General features: G+C 35.3%; 1 protein-coding gene across 1 annotated transcript in view; it reads right to left on the bottom strand.

Annotated features, from left to right (window-relative positions):
- Positions 1-3,361: 3,361 nt before the first annotated feature.
- Positions 3,362-23,971, bottom strand: part of LOC101103112 (phospholipid scramblase 1) — a 33,404-nt gene continuing 12,794 nt past the window's right edge. The window contains exons 4-7 of the mRNA XM_027959555.2: positions 15,789-15,950; positions 12,854-13,015; positions 12,551-12,552; positions 3,362-3,458 (exon numbers count right to left, since the gene is read on the bottom strand). Coding sequence (XP_027815356.2) covers positions 3,362-3,458; positions 12,551-12,552; positions 12,854-13,015; positions 15,789-15,950 — 423 coding nt within the window. The remainder of the gene's footprint in view (positions 3,459-12,550; positions 12,553-12,853; positions 13,016-15,788; positions 15,951-23,971) is intronic.

The following is a 23,971-nucleotide window of genomic DNA, read 5'->3' as shown; positions in this document are numbered from 1 at the left end:
AGTCTCATGCCTTGAAGCATCCAGTTTATCAATAATTATAAATTCCTTGCTGGGGCCTGCTTTTCTTCTATTCTTCCTGTCTCCCACAGGTTAGTGTTTTTTGGTTTTTTTTTTTCTTCAATAAATATCCAGAAGTGGGAAAAGGAAAAGAAAACAAAAAACTATTTTTTAAGTAACACTGACTTAGTCGGTTTGGGCTGCTATAACAGAATGCCATAGACTGAGTAGCTTATAAACACCAGAAATTTATTTCTCACAGTTCTGAAATCTGGAAAGTCCAAGATCACGATGCTGGCAGATTAAGTGTCTAATGAGGATCCCCTTCCTGAACTATAGTCTTTTGCTAAACCTTCACATGGTGAATGGGCAGGGGAGCTCCCTGAGGGGGCCTTTTTTATATGGGCCTGAATCCCATTCATTGCAGGCTCCATTCTCATGAACTAATCACCTTCTAGAGGTCCCACCTCCAATATTATCACACTGGAGATTAAATTTCAAAATATCAGTTGTGAGGGACAGAAATAGTCAATCTATGGCACACTCAAATCAAGAAAAATCACCCGTTAAATAATGTGGTGGATTGTGAAAAAAATGTTTTTACAGTGCCTCAAATCAAGGAATGGGATCTCTTTAAAAGTCCACTGAATGTGGATTTAGACATGTGACTTGAGTTGGTCAATGGGACGTAAACAGAGGCTTGAAAAGTGCTTATGCATAAGGTTGTGTCCTCTGGTTGCTTTCAGAACCCAGCTACATATAAACTAGACTCTTGTTATTAAATTCAGAGATAGAAGCCCGACCTGAAAAGAAGACTGAATGTAGCTTTTTCTAAATCTGATACATGGAAAGCCACAGAGTTTTTAAGAGAGTTATATTGACAGAGACTTAAAAGAGACTGAGACAGTTTAAAATTTAAAAACTTCTATCTCCACCTTTTTGTAAGTAGGAAAAGGGCTACAAAACTATTCAGTTAAAAACATAGCCATTTAATTTAGAGAAGGAAAATGTCTCAGAAGGCAGAGCCAAAATCCCCAAAGTCATAGCTACAGAGAACAGTGGACTAGAGAGCCACTGCCAGAGTGCAGAACATTGTCTGTTCCTAGAGTAAGGGGAGCTGGCAGCATATGTCCATCTGAGTTCTAAAACTGCTATTGATCAGTACCATTTGTTTACTGTAGTTATTTTCACCTTGGCTCACAGTCCATGGAGTCGGACATGACTGAACACAGCACAAAACACAGTGCTATTTTTTGGTGGGTCTTTTTAGTTTTGAAGTCTCTGAATCAAGAGAAACTGCATCCAGGTATCCTTGCTTGCATTCACAAATGATGCACATCACATGATATTAGACTTGAGCCTGATGCTGTAAGTGAAAGATAATTTTGGAAGTTCTGGGAAGGTTGAGGATACTTTGCATGTGGGGAGAATGAAATAATTATAACCGGCGGGTGGACGGGGTAAAAGGGAGAATAAAAAGTGGTAGAAGGAGAGAATTAAAAAGCCGCAGTATTTTTCAGCGTTTCCCATAAAGAAGTAGAGTCTATTTTTCCACTTCTTGCATCTGGACTTGGCTATTTGACTTGCTTTGGCTAAGGGACATTAGAAAGTGAAAGTGAAGTCGCTCAGTCGTGTCCGACTCTTTGCGACCCCATGGACTGTAGCCTATCAGGCTCCTCCGTCCATGGGATTTTCCAGGCAAGAGTGCTGGAGTGGATTGCCATTTCCTTCTCCAGGGGATCTTCCCGACCCAGGAATCGAACCTGGGTCTCCCGCATTGCAGGTAGACACTTTAGCATTTGAGCCATCAGGGAAGCCCTAAGGGACATTAGTAGGTATAATAGAAACAGAGGTTTGGGATGAGTGTGAACATTTGAGCTTGCTTTCCTGCTGCTTTTCTAATATAGTCATCATGTGTAAGTTTTGGCCAGCCTTCTAGATGATGAAAGCTATGTGGCCTGATGCCCCTACTAACTCAGGCAACAGCCAGACATATGAATGAGACCATCTGGGATGAGACAGTCCCCAGCCAATCTGTTAAGTGACTGCACATGCATGAATGATCCAGGACTTGATAAGGAGAATTATACAGCAGAATCCTCAGCTAAATACAATGATCTTTTTTTTTTTTCATTGAAGTATATTTTTGTTGTTTAGTTCCTAAGTCATGTCTGAATAGTTGATTCATAATGTTATGTTACCATCAGGTATAGAACAGAGTGATTCAGTTATACATATATAAATCCCTGTGCTATAGAGTAAATCCATGTTGGTTGTCTATTTTATATAAAATGGTATGTGTGTATATGGTAATCCCAAACTCCTAATTTATCCCTGTGTACCTTTCCCCTTTGGTAACCGTAAGTTTGTCTTCTGTGTCTATGGATCTATTTCTATTTTGTAAATAACTTCATTTGTATCATTTTCTACTTAGATTAGACTTGTAAGTGATATCATATGCCATTTGTCATTCCTCAATCTAGCTTACTTAGTATGTTTCTCTATGTTCATGTATATTGCTGCAAATGGCATTATTCCATTCTTTTTATGGCTGAATAGTATTCTATTGTATATATGTAGCACATCTTGTTTATCCATTCATCTGTAATTGGACATTTAGGTTGTTTCCATGTCTTGACTATTGTAAACAGTGCTGCTTTAACATTGGGGTGCATGGATCTTTATGAATTCAGAGTATTCTCTAAATATGTGCCCAGGAGTGGCTTTGCAGGATCATATGGCAATGCTATTTTTAGTTTTTTAAGGAGCCTCCATACTGTTTGCTATAGTGGCTGCACTAATTTATATTCCCACTAACAATGTAAGAGGGTTCCCTTTTCTCCACACCCTCTCTATTTGTCATTTGATGATGGCCATTCTGACTCGTGTGAGATGATACAACATTGCAATTTTGACTTGCATTTCTCTATTAATTAATGATACTAAGCATTTTTTCATGTGTCTATTGGCCATCTGTATGTCTACTTTGGAGAAATGTCTCTTAAGTCTTCTGCCCATTTTTTGACTGGGTTGTTTGTTATTTTTGTTATTGAGTTGTATGAGCTATTTGTATATTTTGGAAATTAAGTCCTTGTTGATAGTATCATTTGCAAAAAATTCTTCCAGCCTGTAGGTTGTCTTTTGTTTTGTTCATGGGTTTCCTTTACTGTACAAAAGCTTATAAAGTTGATTAGATTCCATTTGTTTATTTTTGCTTCCAATGATCATTTCTAAGTTCCTAAATTTTTGGTGTGGTTCAGTACGTAGAAAATTAAATGCTGTGTGTCCTATTATGTGGAAAAAAAAATCATACAAATAATTTTAGTGAAATAAAACTTTATTATATATTCTAAGTAAAAGTTGTTTAATTTTGGTGAGGACTGGCAAAACTTAATGCCAGTAATATCTGGCATGATTTTTCAGGCTGACTCTTATGACCAGAGTTCAAAATACATGTAGTCCTAGAATGAAAATGAAATACAAATATGATTAAGCTGGTTTAATAGCAGTAACAGGCAACTTCTAAAGGATTAAGTATGGTTATTTGACTACTCTTAATACACCAAAATAATAAATTTGAATATAATATTAATTTGTTTCCCTTAGAGAACAGCAACTAATTTCACCTTACTTTATTTTCCTCTGTATTTTCTCATTCGTGTATACTCGATACAGAAAAATATAGAAATACCAAAGAGAAAATTTTATAATTTCAATTCTCCAAGATCTACCATTAATATTTTGATTTAAATTCCTTCCAGGTACATAAATTAGTATTATGATATGCTTATATCCTACTTTTTTCATTAAATAATATACACTGAATATTCATGTCATTGAGCATTTGAGTTATTAACATTCTACTTCATGGATAGTTTATAATGTGATTAATAAATCTTATAACTTACATTTTAGATTTTAACATTTTTTATTTATTAGAGTGAATTTTGCAACATAGAGTATACATTTCTGTTTACTAATGTACACAGAATTGTCTGTTGTTGTTTAGTCACTAAGTTTTGTCCAGCTCTTTTGTGACCCATGGACTATATATAGCCTGCTAGGCTTCTCTGTCCATGGAATTTCTGCAAGAACAATGGAGTGAGTTGCCATTTCCTTCTTCAGCAGATATTCCTAACCCAGGGATTGAACTTGCATCTCATGCAGCTTTTGCATTGTAGGTGGATTCTTTACCATTGTACCACCAAGGGAGCCCTACATAATTGTCTGCATCTCTTCATTTTTTGGAAGAAAGCAATACATATGAAAAAATATCAACATTATAATTTTTAATGGATATTTTCAGTTTGTCCCCCCAAAGTTGTATGTATAGCTCTTGAGTTTCTTATTCCTGTAACCTGATTGGGAAAAAAAATTAAAAGAGATATTTCATTGTTGTTTATTCCTTTACTTGATAGGTTTTTGAAAATGTTTTCATATAGTTACTGGTTATCTGTATTCCCTTATTAATGGCTGTATTAATTAGTTTTTAATATTATATATCCATTTCATTTGAGATTTGATTTTTTTCTCACTTAAGTAAAATTTTTTATTAATATAATGATATTATTTCTATGAATCATATATTTTAGCTACTTTATTATCTGCTGTTGAAAGTTTAGTATTATGATTTGTCTTGAGGTACAGAAGTTTAAGATCTGGAGAAGGAAATGGCAACCTACTCCAGTATTCTTACCTGGAAAATTCCATGGACAAGGAGCCTGGTGGGCTATAGTCTATGGGTTGCAAAGAGCTGGACATGACTAAGCAATTGAGCACACATGCACAGAAGTTAAGATATTCTAATTTAGCAGTCTTTTACTCTGTGACTTAATTGCTTTGAAAGTTCTTTTCTATCTAGAAAACATATGTGAATCCTATTTGTTCATTTATCTTTGATCAGTAATTCAATACTTCTTTCCTTATGGTCCCTTGGGTTTGTTCTGTTCTTTTACTAACCTTTTATATAGATACTAGGTTCATTAATTTTTCACTTTTTTTCTCTTCTTCAAAAGTATTTATTTAACATTTTTAGTTGCATTCTAAAAATTTTAAAATATAATATTATTCAATTTAATGTACTTTAAAATGTTTATTGTGTTACTTTTTATCCCTGACTTATTTACATGTTTTCCTGTACAAAATATTTTAAAATGTGTATCTTCATCAATATCTAATTTACTGTTACTTGCTTAGACACTAAGATCCAAATTATACCCATTCTCTGAAACATGTTGAGACTTCCTTCTTGACCTAGTATGAGAAAAATTTTTATAAAAAATTGTTTGTTGAAAATATATTATCTACTTGCTTGATACAGAGTTCTACATACATTCTTTAAATCAATCTTCTTAATATTTTTGTTCAAATTTAAATAACTTTACTAAGGTTCTGTCTTCTACAATGAGTAAAAATTAAAAACTGTGTGAATTTTCCACTATGATGATGAGTTTCTCACTAACTATATAACATGTTTCTCTATATTTTGAGGTTTATATTAGGTACACAGAACCCTAGAATTTTTGTATCTTCTGAGTAAAACTTTTATCATTATGTAGTTACCCTCTGTCTGCCCCTAATAGTGTTTTTTGTCCTAACATCTATTTTTTTTTTCCTGATAGCGACCTTGCTTTGTTAGCTTACTTATGGTTAGCATTTTTCTGTTAACTTATCCCATTTTTACTTTCTTTCAATTTTTTTGTCTTTATTTTAGGTCTGTCTCCTATATAGAGCCTCTGAATATTTTAAAACTCAAATCGAACCATATCTATTCTTTTACTTGCAATATTTGGCCATTTACATTTATTGTAGGTATTATAAGATATTGTGTGATGGTGGTGGTTTAGTTGCTAAGTTGTGTCCAACTCTTGCGACCCCATGGATTGTATGTAGTCTGCCAGACTCCCCTGTCTATGGGATTCTCCAGGCATGAATACTAGAGTGGGTTGCCATTTCCTTCTCCAGAGGATCTTCCCAACCCAAGAATTGAACCTGGGTCTCCTGCATTGCAGGCAGATTCTTTACTAACTGAGCTACAAGGGAAGTCCAAGATATTGTATAGAATATATTTAATTGACATATTGATATACCTGAATAGGTAGCTCTTTTCTACCAGTTTAATTTCCTGTTTCTATTTGTCCCACTTTGTCTATGCTTTTTGCTTCTTGCTCTTTCCCTGAAATAGATTCTTTCACTCATTTGTTTACTTGCTTGTATTTTATTCCTATTTCTCCTCTCTACTAGTTTGCAGTTTATAAAGTCCTTTCATTTTTTCAGTGGTTGTCCATGAAATTAACATGCACACTTAATTCACCTCCTGAACAATACAAAGACCTTATGACATTGTAATTCTAGTAATTTTCTCACAGCTTATTCACTTTTGTTGCCTATTATTTTAGTGTTGCTTTTTTTGATCTCACAAATTAGACATTTGCTACTATTGTTTTTTATGAGACACAATTGACATAAAATACTGTATTAGTTTCAGATATACAACATAATGATTTGATATTTGTATACACTGCAAAATGATCACTGCAGTAAGTTCAGTTACAATCTACCACCATATAAAGTTACAACATTTTTTCTTGTAAACAGAACTTTTAAAATGTTTTATATTAGCACTTTTCAAATATGCAATACAATATTATTAGAGTCATCATGTTATATATCATATCGACTTATTTATTTTATAAGTAGAAAGTTTTTACATCTTGATTCTTTCCCCTTATTTTGCCTGTTCTCCAATCTCTTCTATTAGCTTAATGTGGTTCAGTTTTGTTTGTTTTGTCTTTTAAATTCCACATACAAGTGAAATCATGTGATATTTGTCTTTCTTGTTCTGACTTATTTCAGTGTTTTTTATGGCTAAATAGTAGTCTATCATAAGTGTACCACATCTTCCTTGTCCATTCATCTATTGATGGATATTTACATTTTACATTATATTTACATTATATTTTCCATAACTTGGCTACTTTAAATAATGCTGCAATGAACATGAGGGTGCAAATATCTTTTCAAGGTAAAGTTTTTATTTTGTTAGGGTAAATACCCAGAAGTAGAATTTCTGAATCATATGGAAGTTATATTTTTAGTTGTTTGAGGTACCTGCATACTGTTTACCATAGTAGTTGTACCAGTTTACAGTCTCACCAATAGTGTACACAGATTCCTTTTTATCCAAATGCTTGCCAACACTTGTTATTCTTGTCTTTTAGATAACAGTGATTCAAACAGATGTGAGCTGACATCTCATTAAAGTTTTAATTTACATTTCCCTGATGATTAGTGATGTTGAGCATCTTTTCATGTGTCTCTTGGCCATGTGCATGTCTTCTTTGGGAAAATGTCTATTCAGATTCTCTGCCCATTTAAAAATTTATATTGTAATGCTTGTAGTGTATTCTTTACTACTGAGTTGTATGAGTTCTAATTATATTTTGGATATTAACTTTTGTTGGATATAAATTTGCAGACATCTTGTCTCATTCAGTAAGTTGCCTTTTCATTTTGATGATGGTGTCCTTGCTGTTCAGAATCTTTTTCATCTGATGTAGTTTCATGTGTTGTTTTTTAAATTTATTTTTAATTGGATGATAAGTGCTTTATAGTGTTGTGTTGGTGTCTGCTGTACAACACCATGAATCATCTATAAGTATACATATATTCCCTGCCTTTTGAGCTTCCCTCAAATATATACTATATATGTATATATATATTAACAATACTTGTTTTTCTCTTTCTGACTTACTTCACTCCATTGAATAGGCTTTAGGTTCATCTACTTCACTTTAACTGACTCAAATTCATTTCTTTTTGTGGCTGAGTAATATTCCATTATGTGTGTGTGTGTGTGTGTGTGTGTGTACAGCTTCTTTATCCATGCATCTATCAATGGACATTCAGGTTGCTTCTTTGTCATAGCTATTGTAAATAGTGGTGCTATGAACATTGGGGTACATGTGTCTTTTTGAATTATGGTTTTCTCAGGCTAAATACCCAGTAGTGGGACTGCTGGGTCAACACTGCTTATTATTAGAGAATTGCAAGTCAAAACTACCATGGGGTATCATCTCACACCAGTCAAAATGGCCATCATAAAAAAATCTACAAATACAAATCTACATCAAAATACAAATGCTGGAGAGGATATGGAGAAAAGGGAAAACTCTTGCACTGTTGGTAGAAATGTAAGTTGATAAAGCCACTATTCAAAACAGTATGGAGATTCCTTAAAAAACAAGAAATAAAGCCACATGTTTATTTTGCTTTTGTTGCCCTTGCCTTTGGAGTCAGATCCAAAAATTCCTCCTTTAGAACAAGATCAAGGAGTTCATCACCTGTGTTTTCTTGTAGGATTTTTATGGTCTCTGGTCTTATATTTAATTCTTTAAAACATTTTAAGTTATTTTGGTGAATGGTATAAGACAGTAGTCTAATTTTAGTTTTTTGCATGTGTCTATTCAGTTTTATTAACATTTATTGAAGAGCCAATACTTTCCCATTGTATATTCTTGGCTAGTTTGTCATAAATCAATCATATGTGCATGCATTATTTCTGAAGTTACTATGCCTTTTCATTATCTATGTATCTGTTTTTATACAAATATCATACTAGTTTGATTACTATGACTTTTTAATATCATTTGAAATCAGGGAGCATGATGCCCACAGTGTTGTACTTCATTCTCAAGAGTGCTTTGACTTTCAGTATCTTTTGTGGTTCCATATATATTTTAGGATTATTTGTTCTATTTACTTTAGGAAATATGGACCAGTGAAAGAGGAGACTGAAAAAAACTTCAACATTCAGAAAATGAAGATCATGGCATCTGGTCCCATCACTTCATGGCAAATAGATGGGGAAACAATGGAAACAGTGACGGACTATTTTTTTGGGCTCCAAAATCACTGCAGATGGTGATTGCAGCCATGAAATTAAAAGATGTTTGCTCCTTGGAAGAAAAGCTATGACCAACCTAGACAGCATATTAAGTCCATATAGTGAAAGCTATGGGTTTTCCAGTAGTCATGTATGGATGTGAGAGTTGAACTAAAGAAAGCTGAGCACCAAAGAATTGATACTTTTGAACTGTGGTGTTGGAGGACTCCTGAGGGTCCCTTGGACTGCAAGGAGATCCAACCAGTCCATCCTAAAGGAAATGAACCCTGAATATTCATTGGAAGGACTGATGCTGAAGCTGGAACTCCAATACTTTGGCCACCTAATGCAAAGAGCTGACTCATTTGAAGAGACCCTGATGCTGGGAAAGATTGAAGGCAGGAGGAGAAGGGGACAACAGAGGATGAGATGGTTGGATGGCATCACTGACTTGGATGCACATTAATTTATGCAAACTCCGGAATTTGGTGATATTCAGGGAAGCCTGGCATTACGCAGTCCATGGGGTTGCAAAGAGTTGGACATGACTGAGTGAATGAACTGAACTAATTCTTCCAATCCATGAACACATAATATCTTTCCATTTATTTATTTGTCTTCTTCAGTTGTTCATCAGTGTCTTATAGTTTTCAGTGTATAGGTCTTTCACTTTTTGGTAAATTTATTCCTAGTTATTTTATTCTTTTTGATTTCCTTGTAAATGAGATTCTTTTCTTAAGTTATCTTTCTGATAGTTCATTTCTAGTGTATAAAAACACAACAGGTTTTTGTGTATTGATTTTGTAACCTGCAACTTTAGTGAATTTATTTATTAGTTCTAATGGTTTTCTTTTTGCAGAGTATAAAAATGTACTGTGTTCATTCAGTCTTCTGAGTTTAGTGACCATTTCTATGGACCATTATTTTGAGCTCTTTGTTAGGTAAGTTATTTATCTCCATTTCATTAAATTTTATTTTCTGATGTTTTATCTTGATCTTTCACTTGGAGTGTATTTCTCTGTTTCTTCATTTTGCTTGACTCTGTGTTATGTTAGGCAAAGCAGCTACCTCTCCCAGTCTTGAAGGAATGGTCTTGTATAGGAGATGAACCTTATCATTTACCTAACCCTTGCTGTTAGTTATCTCTCAAACTTTTGTGATTATCTAAGCACCCAGATTTGTTGTTGATAGGTTCCAGTGGTTGAAATCAAGACTTTTCAGTGTTCAAAGGAGGAATCTGTCAGGACCTAGTTACAGGCTCACTGGATGCCATATCCTCAAGCAGCAGTTTTTAGGGTATGTAAATATATTCAGCTCTTTGGGAGTATAGTCATAAACCCTGCTGGACTCCAAACCAAGTAATTTGGGTGTATCCCTTGGTGACATTTGCAGATACTGGGACTCTAGATGAATGTGTAACCTCCTTCTTAGTGAATAATTTGAGCTGAAGCAAGACTGAGAGTACAATAGAACCCCCCAGCCTATGTTCCCTGAGAACAACTTCATGGCCTCTAGATGTATGGTAAACTTGAAACCTGCCCCTCAAGCTGAGACTCCAGCCCAAGTAAAGAAGACTTTTTCATAGGAAGACTAGGGCTATGTTTTAGCCTCCTGTCTATGTCATGGTCTGGCACACGGTAGCCTGTGAAGAACTATCTCTCAGACTGTTTCAGTCACTTGAGGCCCAGAAGCCCAAGCACCCCTGGCCACCAGAGTCAGGTGATCAAGGGATATCCCCCTGTGTTGACTGTATATATCTGTTGGCTTTAGCAGGACTGCAGTTGAGCTTGGAACCAAGGCATGTCTGCTGGCTTTAACAAGGCTGCTGGCAGAGTATGATCACCAGCACTAGCACAGTAGCAAAACTGGCACCTACTAGTGCTGGCCCTTACAATGTAGAATGAGAACATAAGAGCATAAAATGCTAGCAGCTTTATCTGGAAAGTCCCACAGGCCCTCTTCCCTCTAGAACATGCTTTAAGGTTAGCTAGTTAACCCCCTTCACTAGCTAATATCATTTAGATGTTTTTCAAACTGCAGCTTATGTGCTGTCTTGGGGTGAGTCTGCATGTAAGCCCTTTAAGAGAGGAATCTCTGTTCCCTGCAGCACTTTGAATGTCCTGAACCTTGGCCATATTGGTTTCCAAGGCCAGATGTTTGGGGGCTCATTTCTCCAGTGCAGGTCCCAAGACTTGGAGTGCCTGAAGTAGGGCACCAACCCTCTGCTTCTAGTAAGCTCTGTATTTGTGAGAGCCCTCCCAATTGTGTGTCTCCACACCAGATGTGCATTTTTTTGGTGAGAACACATCTGTTTCTCCATCCTATATTGATCTTTTTATCCTTCATCATTGAAGAGTTGTTTAGCTAGTTTTCAGCCTTTTTTTCAGAAGGAAATATTCCATGTACATGTGTGTGTGCTCAGTCACTTCAGTCATGTATGATTCCTTCATCTGCTGCATTGCAGACAAATTCTTTACCTCTGAGCCACTGGAGAAGCCACAATTATTCCATATGTAGGAGTTAATTTGATGTTCCCATGGGAGGAGGTGAATTCAAGAGGTTCTTACACTGCTGTCTTGAACCTCTTCTGATATTTATTTGTAAAAACACATTTACATTCACAAATATAGTTAGCATTTTATTTGCTCGTATTATTGAACCTCAGATGATTATTCTCAGATTATGTCCCTTCTTCCTGAATTATTTCCTTTAGAAATGGTCTGTGTGAATAAAAAATGTGCTTTTTTTAAAAAAAAAAAACTTATTTATTTTGCTCTTCTCCTTGAGATATTCTTGAAGAAAATTGAAATTGAGAGTTAAAATTGTTTTTTAAATCAGTACTTTGAAGACATTATTCTATTCTCTCTGGCTTCCACTCTTTCTACTAAGAAGGCAATTGTCAGTCTTGTTTGTAGTAGATTTTTCTTTTCTTTCTGGTTACTTATTTTTCTTTACTATTTTGCTACCTCACTGTGATTTATATAGGTGTTAATTTTTAATTATATTACTTAAGATATGTTGTCCTTTTTGCCTCACTGAATTCATTTCTTCTAGAAATTTTTTATAGCAGTTATTATTCCCTATCCTATCGTGAGACTCTTGACTTTCATATTTCCTTGTCTCTGTAGGTTATTATGAATAATTTCCTCAACTATATATCCCAGTTCACTAATTTTTTCCTCATCTACATTTGATCTGCTATCTAATCTGTTTATTTTTCTCTTTCTCCAAATTACTTAATACTGTATGACACATCCCTGCATACTTCTTCTGCCATTTCCTGTTATTTCATAATATTTGGAGAATGAAGACAGTTGCTATATTCATTTTCTCCTAAGACCCAATAAAATCAAGAATGACAAATTCTTTTTAAATATTTCTACATATCTATGGTCTCCAAATGAGCAATATTACCTTTTTCAATGAACTGTTTTAAAAAGTTCTTATTATAAAATTTTAAATTCTTGGTGTATGTATGTGGTCAGTCGCTCAGTTATGTCTGACTCTTTGCAACCCCATGGACCATAGACTATCAGACTCCTCAGTCCGTGGGATTTCCCAGGCAAGAATATTGGAGTGGGTTGCCATTTCCTCCTCCAAAGGATCTTGCTGACCCAGAGACTGAAGTTAAGTCTCCTGAGTCTCCTGCACTGGCAAATGGATTCTTACCACTGAAAAAATAACAGTAAATTACATTGAATGAAACATTGTATTCTTATTTTCAGTGAAGTATTCTTATTTTTCATTAGGGCAAAGGAATTCAACTCTAATGATTACATTTCCAGGACATTCTAGCTTTTATTTCCTTTGCAGTGTGAACACTCAATCCATGATGTAATTTGGGGACCTAGGACTAGACCAAAAGCACAGATTGCAATTGATCTAGGTGATTTGAGGAGAAATAATAGCAAAAGTATAGTGATAATCTCAGAAAATTAATGTGCAGCTAAAATAGAATGAAAATAGACTCACAATGAGGAAACTTGCTCCAAGCATCAATGCTTTTATTCTGACATCAACATCAAATGGAAACTGGATCCCAAATGTATTGGTATTGGTGAAAAGTTCTCTCATAAATCCAATCCACTGATTTGAAATCTTACCAATAATCATTTCTTCATCCAGGGACAATAACTAAAATTAAAAAAAATATTTTAAATCTTAGATTAAAACCCCTGAAATAAAAACAACAGGCATTGCTACATCAATTTTAGTAATTACATATGACCCATATGAGTTATAATATAATAATGATGTACCCTGAAATAAAAAGAATATTCAATAAGATCAGAAGATAGCCTCTAAAAACATGTACAGACAATGTCTACCTAAAGGAAAATTTTCAAATTGATTGGATACAAGTGATTTTATGTATATGTGTGTATACATACATATATTATGTATATATATGTATGTTTTATATATAATGCATATTATATAAAATTATATTAATATATATAATTTGCTTAAATTTGATTGGGGAATCCATTTAATTGTGAAGTGAAAACCACTAGCTTTTCAGCTCTTCCGCACAGCCAACTCTTTCCTAAGAGATCCTAATTTTCTGAATCCCTCTGCAGTTTCCTTATGCCCTTTTTTCCTTTACTCATTTAGACTCCCTAGAGTACAACTTCTCGTACCAGCTAATATTATTTCTCAACATAAGAGATACTCATGTAAATATAAAACAATTCATCTGTGATAAATTCCACTGCTTATTTTGTAATGAATGCCAGAAGGGAAAGGAAGTGTGATATGATGGAGTATAATAGGGAGATAATAGGCAGACTGAAAGAACTGGAGGGATGATTTTAGAGAAAACTTCTTAGGCAAAGCATCATTTGAGCTGAGATTTGGAGGATTGGTAGGAATAGGGAAATTCCTAGTGACAGAGGAATAGGGAAAATGAGAGCCTCCTAGAGAGAGTCAGCTATATGTAAAAAGGCTGTGATTTAGGAAGGAACATGGCTGGAGCAAAATGAGTAAAGGAGATAGTGGTAGAAAATGAGTAAGAAAAGAGGTATGGAGGACTAGGTCTGCCTAGCCTTGTAAGTAATGCTAAGGAAATTGGGGAATAGAAATATGGAAGATTTTTACATGATTATGTCAAACATCCAGTTTTTCCAGAACTGTGAACACATCTTTCCCTATTACCCTCAGCAAAATAGCTTATCGTTTCCACTGAGGAGAAAATAGGAGCAACTGGACAGGAACTTACTAAACTTGCACACACCAGCCTAGGAAGTTATTCTATGTGCACCAACACTCCCTGCTTCCTTTCTAGTGTGATGAATGGGCCATTTCTACGCCTGTTCAAGACCAGTTCCCTGTATGCCTTAGGTTCCATACCAAGTAAGAGACAAAGTTCATCAAATATTCAGTTTATGTTGTTTCTCCACAGTTTTCCTCCAATTTGGCTTGTTTCCTTTAAAATCAAAGCGTACTAAGGAAACACCTTTCATAAATATACCTCCCTGTCCACTCTGTGCCCTGACCCACTCAGGAACAGGTTTATGGTAATACAGGGAGACAGGTCATATAGATGCAGTTAGTTTCTGTCTTATCTAAAGTTTGGTATTTGTTTATAATAGACTTTTGCATTAATTTTGATGTTAAAAATATATTTAGGTATCATTTATCTTAATTATCAGGTTTTTTGGTACCCCTTGTAATTTTTTACCTGAGACAAACATCTTATTTGCCACACCCTAGTCCTGCTCTATAACCAGCTGCCGCTTTACATGTCTCCTCTTTTTCATAACCAAAAGTATTAAAAGATTTGCCCACATTTGTGCACAAGATGAGTTTCTCACAGAATCATTACCTCCTTTTCTTGTTCCTTACTCTTGGAGGTTACCTACAAGTGCCAACTATAAAATGGCTTTGTTTCAAATTTAGAGGGAATAGGAAGTATATTAAATACCGTAGAGAAAGTTCTTAAGACAGTAGAATAAAGTACAATTTACTGTACCATAATGTGAGATAAAACACTGGTATTATTAAAAAATGAGGCAAAGTAGCTTTACCTTCCAGAGTTTTAAGCACAGAACACCCTGTTCCACTGGTTTTCAACTTGAAATAGAAAAATAAGAGTCCTGTATGCTCATTTTATTAAAATTTCAAATAAAGCATTATTATTATAATTAATTTTTAAGTATGCCTTCTTTAATCAGTGCATGTAAGTGCCAATCAGAATTAGCATCACTAAACTGAACTGACATAATTCTAGAGGAGGAAAAAACTCAGGTAGCATTTTAACTGTGTCCAAATTTCTGATTATACGTTTCAGATATTAAAACAAGCGAAGTATCCTTGATAAAAGGCTGACAAGCAGTACATTTTTCAAATAGAATATCTTATCATACCAAGACAATATTCTCTGTTGATTAGGAATCTACAGATTTAAACAACTGTAGTGGGTTAGTTTTATTAACTATATTTAGTAGTTTACTTCCTAAATTATTATCTGAATGTTGGCCATTTTATGAGAAGTAAATCAGTAAGCACATAAAAGATTAACAAAATTATATCATAGCAATTTCAGAATTTTATAAAATTTAGCATTAATATATTAGTTATAATTAATGCTGGATTATGTCATTATCTATTGAAATAAAGGTAATTTTCTTTTTCCATATTTTCAAATATTAGATACAAAGCTTCTTGTTTGATAGTTAAACACTTAAAATATAGATTAAAAGATGCCTTATAAGCTTCACAAACTGTAGGGCTTAATTAAGCAAAGAAATTATGAATTAAAAATTCAATTTTAAAATTAAGCAAATAGGTATAGTAATAATTATAACGTTTTAATTTTGTTTTAATCACCTTAATTATCTGCATTAGAAAAGTATCAAATTATTAACTAATTTGAGCATGATATCCTAAAACATAATGAATTACTCACATTAAAATTTAGATCTTTGAGACAGCTAGAAACCACACATGGCCCTCTGATTTTCATTAAATTCTCCTTATTTTCATTTTTTATTTTAAACATTGGCAAAAATGGGTGATAGTATTGATAAATATATCCAATTATTTCTCCAGGAGGCGCCTCAACTTTTAGCTACAAAATATTAAAAAACATATAGTATTAATCAAATTAGATATATTTGATTTGTAAATAATACTATATTTACTTATATGCCACCTTTTACTTAAGTTTTTGTATATGTGAACAGAACTCTTGAGTTTTAGGCATGCCCTATATTTGGGGACTGATGCAGAAGTGAAAGGGCTTTCTAGGTGGTGGTATGGTAAAGAACCCGACTGCCAATGCAAGAGATGCAAGAGATGCAGGTTCGATCCCTGGGCCAGGAAGATCCCCTGGAGGAGGGCATGGCAATCCACTCCAGTATTCTTGCCTGGAGAATCCCATGGGCAGAGGAGCCTGATGAGCTACAGTCCATAGGGTTGCAAGGAGTTGGACACAACTGAAGCAACTTAGCCCACGTGCATGGAAGTGAAAAAGAAGAATTTGGATGTTGAAATCCCTGAATTGAGATCTAATGCTGCTGCTCACTAACCACATGAAATATGGACAGATCACTCACCTCTCTGAAATTAATTTTCCACTTGTAAAAGAGGGATGATAATAACAGTTGGTGCTTATGAGGATCACTTTTTAAATTTTTATGCCTATTAGATATGCCTTAAAAGCACAAATCACACCAAAACTGTTTATTATCCAATATGCCAAGAACTTTTGTACCTTTATGACAATACAAATATGACTTCATTGAAGTTCTTTATGCTCATTGTGATTTAAAATCCAGTTCATAAAAATCAATAGACTAGTTGAATAAATTATGGCATATCACCCATAAAATGGCTTATTATGCAACCATTTATGAGATTGAGGAAGTTCTATACATACCAATATAATCTTTAAGTTAAAAAATTGCAAAAAAATATCTACCGTGTTACAAACACACCTCAAACAGACACACACATATATATGTGAGTATATATAGATAGATAGATAGATAAGCATAAGTACATTTCATGCAGAGATGGGCTCGATAAAGGAAAGAAATGGTATGGACCTAACAGAAGCAGAAGATATTAAGAAGAGGTGGCAAGAATACACAGAAGAACTGTACAAAAAAGAGCTTCACAGCCAAGATAATCATGATGGTGTGATCACTCACCTAGTGCCAGACATCCTGGAATGTGGGCCGTAGAAAGCCTCACTACAAACAAAGCTAGTGGAGGTGATGGAATTCCAGTTGAGCTACTTCAAATCCTAAAAGATGATGCAGTGAAAGTGCTGCACTCAATAGGCCAGCAATTTTGGAAAACTCAACAGTGGCCACAGGACTGGACAAGGTCAGTTTTCATTCCAATCCCAAAGAAAGGCAATGCCAAACAATGCTCAAACATTCCTTCTACTGCACAATTGCACTCATCTCACATGCTAGTAAAGTAATGCTTAAAATTCTCCAAGCCAGGCTTCAGCAATACGTGAACCACGAACTTCCTGATGTTCAAGCTGGTTTTAGAAAAGGCAGAGGAACCAGAGATCAAATTGCCAACATCCGCTGGATCATGGAAAAAGCAAGAGAGTTCCAGAAAAACATCTGTTTCTGCTTTATTGACTATGCCAAAGCCTTTGACTGTGTGGATCACAATAAACTGTGGAAAATTCTGAAAGAGATGGGAACACCAGAGCACCTGACCTGCCTCTTGAGAAATCTGTATGCAGGTCAGGAAGCAACAGTTAGAACTGGACATGAAACAACAGACTGGTCCCAAATAGGAAAAGGAGTCCATCAAGGCTGTATATTGTCACACTGTTTATTCAACTTCTATGCAGAGTACATCATGAGAAATTCTGGGCTTGAAGAAGCACAAACTAGAATCAAGATTGCTGGGAGAAATATTAATAACTTCAGATATGCAGATGACACCACCCTTATGGCAGAAAGTGAAGAGGAACTAAAAAGCCTCTTGAGGAAAGTGAAAGAGGAGAGTGAAAAACTTGGCTTAAAGCTCAACATTCAGAAAACGAAGATCATGGCATCTGATGTCCCATCACTCCATGGAAAATAGATGGAGAAACAGTGGAAACAGTGTCAGACTTTAGTTTTTTGGGCTCCAAAGCCACTGCAAATGGTGATTGCGGCCATGAAATTAAAAGACACTTACTCCTTCAAAGGAAAGTTATGACCAGCCTAGATAGCATATTGAAAAGCAGAGACATTACTTTGCCAACAAAGGTCCATCTAGTCAAGGCTATGGTTTTTCCAGTGGTCATGTATGGAAGTGAGAGTTGGACTGTGAAGAAAGCTGAGCGCCAAAGAATTGATGCGTTTGAACTGTGATGTTGGAGAAGACTCTTGAGAGTCCCTTGGACTGCAAGGAGATCCAACCAGCCCATTCTAAAGGAGATCAGTCCTGGGTGTTCATTGGAAGGACTGATGCTGAAGCTGAAATTCCAATACTTTGGCCACCTGATGTGAAAAATTGACTCATTGGAAAAGACTGATGCTAGGAGGGATTGGGGGCAGGAGGAGAAGGGGACGACAGAGGATGAGATGGCTGGATGGCATCACTGACTCGATGGACATGAGTTTGAGTGAACTCCGAGAGTTGGTGATGGACAGGGAGGCCTGGCGAGCTGGGATTCATGGGGTCGCAAAGAGTCAGACAGACTGAGCAACTGAACTGAAGTGAACTGATGCATCTATTATACAAATGTTCATAGAATAATTCTTTAACTCATAATAGCAGCTGCTTCTGAAGAAGAATAAAGCAGACATGGGAACTAAGAGTTTGACAGACATTATTTTTCCTGAATATACTTCTGCTAACTTTATTTTTTTCTTTCTCCCACCTTCTCTTTCTCCTTTCCTCTTTAACTTCCTCCTTTTTATATATACATATGTATTTATTATTCTATCAAAAAATAAGACCTTAAGTGAATAAGGTGGTAGTGGTGATATAGTTTATGAGTCTTCTCAAAATCCTCATAGAAAGGACACAGTAAGTATGATTGCTAAACCAAACAAAACCACTGTGAAATTCTTTATCAAAGTAGATGGAAAAATTATAGCCTCACATCTCAAAATACAAGTAGATGTAGTAAAACAAGTGACAGCAGCAAGATAACTCCTGAGATACAAGGAATCCAGATACCACTCACCAGTATCATCACAAAGAGAAACAGATCCCCCTCAGAAGATAAGTAGCCTTCAGTTAAAATAAATAAATTTAAAAGAAAATAAAATAGTATAAACAGAGGGAGAAGTACTTTACAAACATATGCGGATAACTCTTGTCATGGGAGGTGTTTCATTTGGCAAGAATCAATAAGAGAAAAAAAAAGAATCTCAAAGGACCAGTCTGAGAAACATAACTGAAAATGGGATGCGACAGCACAGCCCCTACTGCCTCCATTGTCAGTACAAGAAGACGATGGGGGGACCTACTGGGGCTGATGTCTAGACATAACTTTTTACAATGTCATCCATCCAAGATTCCCTTTCATAACAGAGAGTAGAATAAAAACTGCATAAGACAGGAAGATCTAGGTTAAAGAAAGAGAAGTTCAGGTAAAGGTGGAAATGGTGTAAAGAGAAGGTAAATCTCAAAAAGAACCAAGAAACCATATTCCTAACATTACACAATCAAACAGAAGGGAAATTCCTAGAATTCTGCCCTCCTATTAGAATCTCTTAAAATGATTCTGAAGATAAAAACGACATGACTCAACATCTGGAAAAAGGGAATGGCACTGGTTGAGAGTTTCTTGATTTTTTGTGGCTTTTTATTTGAGGTCTGGCCCCAGTACGTGCTGTACAAGGTTGTGAAGACTTTTTAATAAAAGTTCCTATTTTAAGGAGGTAGGAGAAATTGTGGAAGAAATAATAAAAGATTAGAGGAAAAAAATGAAACAGGAAATGGACCAAAAAAGAGAAAACAAAACCAAAAGTAAAGTTCCTTAAGCTAAACATGAAAAAAGAAAGAAAACACAAATTACTGCTGTTTGAAATGAAAAGGGAGCTATTACTACATAATCTGCAAACTTAAAAGGAAAGTAAAGAATATATTAACAACTTTATGCCAATTAAAATTCAACAGCTTCTATAGACAAATCCTTTGAAAGAAACAAATTACAAAAATGGACTTAAGAAGAAAAAGAAAACCTGATTATCTATATATATATTTAAAACAAGTTTTGAATATAAGTCTAAAATCCTTCACACACCCACTATTACAGACTGAAATAGCTTCACTAAAGACACCACCCTTATGGCAGAAAGTGAAGAGGAACTAAAAAGCCTCTTGATGAAGTTGAAAGAGGAGAGTGAAAAAGTTGGCTTAAAGCTCAACATTCAGAAAATGAAGATCATGGCATCCGGTCCCATCACTTCCTGGGAAATAGATGGGAAACAGTGGAAACAGTGGCTGACTTTATTTTTATGGGTTCCAAAATCACTGTGGATGGTGACTGCAGCCATGAAATTAAAAGATGCTTATTCTTTGGAAGGAAAGTTATGACCAACCTAGATAGCATATTGAAAAGCAGGGACATTACTTTGCCAACTAAGGTCCGTCTAGCCAAGGCTATGGTTTTTCCAGTGGCCATGTACGGATGTGAGAGTTGGACTGTGAAGAAAGCTGAGTCCCAAAGAATTGATGCTTTTGAACTGTGGTGTTGGAGAAGACTCTTGAGGGTCCCTTGGACTGCAAGGAGATCCAACCAGGCCATCCTAAAGGAGATCAGTCCTCCGTGTTCATTGGAAGGACTGTTGTTGAAGCTGAAATTCCAATACTTTGGCCACCTGATACGAAGAGCTGACTCATTGGAAAAGACCCTGATGCTGGGAAAGATTGAGGGCAGGAGGAGAAGGGGACGACAGAGGATGAGATGGCTGGATGGCATCACTGACTCAATGGACATGGGTTTGGGTGGACTCCAGGAGTTTGTGATGGACAGAGGGGCCTGGCGTGCTGCAGTTCATGGGGTTGCAAAGAGTCGGACACGACTGAGCAACTAAACTGAACTGAAAGAACATAATAAAATATTTAAATAAGATAATAATACAAATCCTACACAAGCTTTTTTAGAAACAAATAAGGAATAGTTCCAACTTTCTTTATGAAACCAACATTATCCTGGTTCCGAAGCCACACAAAAACTTAAAGGAATAATACAGGCATATATATCATATACATAAACACAAACTATTAGCAAAGTGAATCCAGAAATATATAAAAAGAATAACAAATGTGTACAAGTGCAATTTACCTCAAGAATGTCAAGTTGATTTAACATTTAAAAAGATCATTTGATGCAGTTTACATAATCACAGATTAAAAAAGTCATAATCAAATGAGTAGATGTGGAAAAATATTTGACAAAATACATAATTTATTTATGATATAAACTCAGAAAACTAGGAATAAATGAGAGGTTCCTCAACCTAAGAAAGTATATGAAACAAAGTTTTTTATATGTAAAAAAACTACGGAAGAATGTCATACTTAATGATAAAGATTAGATCTTAAAAATCAGTACAAAAGGCAAGACTATCCTTTCTTACTTATGTTCAATATTATAATAGTTTTCTTGACTAGAAAGTTGACAATAAATAAATGTGACATTTATACATATACACATATAAATAAAAAGCATACAGATAAGAAAAGCAAAAGTAAAAGTTTTTTTCTTATTATGTACTTGGAGAAAACCTTAAGGAATATATAAATTCCTAATAGAATTCATAAGTGATTTTTGGCTGTCAAAGGGTAAGGGATCAATAATCAAGGCTCAATTGTTTTTCTATATGTGAGCAACACAAATGAAATATTTAATTTGAATATATTTTTAGTTGTATCTTCCTTGTAGCTCAGCTGGTAAAGAATCTGCCTGCAGTGTGGGAGACCTGGGTTTGACCCCTGGGTTGGGAAGATCCCTTGGAGAAGGGAAAGGCTACCCACTCCAGTATTCTGTCCTGGAGAATTCCATGGACTTTATTGTCCATGGGCTTGCAAAGAGTCGGACATGACTGAGCAACTTTCACATTCATTTAATTGTATCTAAAAATGTGAAATATTTTTAGTATTTTTAATATTTAGGACTAAATATTCATTTAGTCCTAATAGGGTACTTATAAGACTATGTACTGAAAATAAATACCAGGAGTTATTAAAGAAGACCTAAATCTAAGGAGAGCTATACCATAGTCATCAAGCAAAGATATTATATTAGTAAAAAAACACTTCCTGAAATTCCCTGCTGGCACGGTGGATAAGAATCTGCCTGCCAATGTAGGGGAGACTGGTTCAGTCTCTCGTCCAGGAAGATTCCATATGCTGTGGAACAACTAAGCCCATGTGCCACAACTACTGAGCCTGCATGCTGCAACTACTAAAACCCATGAGTCTAGAGCCTGTGCTATGCAACAAGAGAAGCCACTGCAATGAGATGCCCATGCACCACAACTAAAGAGTAGCCCTTGCTCTACACAACTAGAGAAAGCCCACACACAGTAACTAAGATCCAGCACAACCAAAAATTAAAATAAATAAATAAGTAAAATAAATCATGCTCAGTGTCTCAGTTTTGTCCAACTCTTTGCGACCCCATGGACTGTACCCCTCCAGGCTCCTCTGTCCACAGAATGTTCCAGGCAAGAATACTGGAGTGGGTTGCAATTTCCTACTCCAGGGGATCTTCCTGACCCAGGGATTGAACCTGTGTTTCCTGTACCTCCTTCATTCTTTACCATTGAGCCCACCTGGGGAGCCAAATAAACCACTATTTCCCAAAATTAACAAATAGATTCAATGCCATCCAAATCATTATCTAGGCATGAAGTTTCAAGTAATATGAAATATTCTTTTGAAACTTATATGTGCAAAGTACTTAACAGAATCAAACAATTTTAAAAAAGCAAACTAAAATTAGAATGCTTATACTGGCTAGTATTAAGACTTTAAAGCTAGGTACTCAGTACAATGTAGTATTGGCATAAGGGGACATATCTGTATACAGCTATATGTATAGATCAGTGTAAACCCTGGGAGTTAGTGAAGGACAAGGAAGCCTGGCATGCTGCAGTCCATGGGGTCACAAGGAATTGAACACGACTTAGTGACTAAACAATAACAACAACAACAGATCAGTGGAACAGTGGAAGAGAGCAGATTCCAGAAAAAGGTACACACATATATTGACAATTTATTTTCAAAGATATAAAAGACAATTCTATGGTAAGGGTAGTCTTTTTTCAAAACATAGTGTTCAAAAAATTGGACATTAAATAATAAAAAAGAAATCTCAGCTGTTCCCTCACAGGTACAAAAAATTAACTTCAGATGGAACTAGACTTAAATATATAATTTCTGGAAGAAATATAAGGAAGTCTTTGCTATTTTGTGATAGGCAAATTTTTTTAGGTAATTTCTTAAAGGCATGGGCCATAAGAGAATATATATGATAAATTAGATTTTATCAAAATTGAAACCCTCCTTTTTTCCAAGGGTGATAAAATGAAAAGCCAAGCCATAATCCTGGGTACAATATTGGCAATGCACATATCTGAGAAAAGGTTTGTATTCACACTATCTAAAGAATGCGTATAACTAACTCAGTAAGATGAATTGGCTTAGTTTAGGAAGGGCAAAAGACTTAAACACTATATATTCAGTAGCTAATAAATACACACAGGGAAATGCAATATGGAGAATAGTATAGAAGATCCTTAGAAAACTAAAAACAGCTACCCTGTGACCTTGCAGTTCCACTCCTGGGCATACATCTGGAGATAAACATTATCGAAAAAGATACATGCACCCCAGTGTTCATTGTAGCACTCTTTACAATAGCCAAGACATGGAAACAACCTAAATGCCCATAAACAGAGGAATGGATAAAGAAGATGTGGTACATATATACAACTAAATATTGCTCAGCCATTAAAAAGAATGAAATAATGCCGTTTGCAGCAACGTGGATGGTCCTGGAGACTGTCATATTGAGTGAAGTCAGACAGAGAAGGAGAAATAGCTTATGACACTCCTTATATGTGGAATCTAAAAAGAAATGATATAAATGAACTTACAAAACAGAAAGAGACT

This window comes from Ovis aries, chromosome 1 (genome assembly GCF_016772045.2).
Source record: "Ovis aries strain OAR_USU_Benz2616 breed Rambouillet chromosome 1, ARS-UI_Ramb_v3.0, whole genome shotgun sequence".
Taxonomy (NCBI): domain Eukaryota; kingdom Metazoa; phylum Chordata; class Mammalia; order Artiodactyla; family Bovidae; genus Ovis; species Ovis aries.
This window is presented reverse-complemented; position numbering and strand designations above follow the sequence as displayed.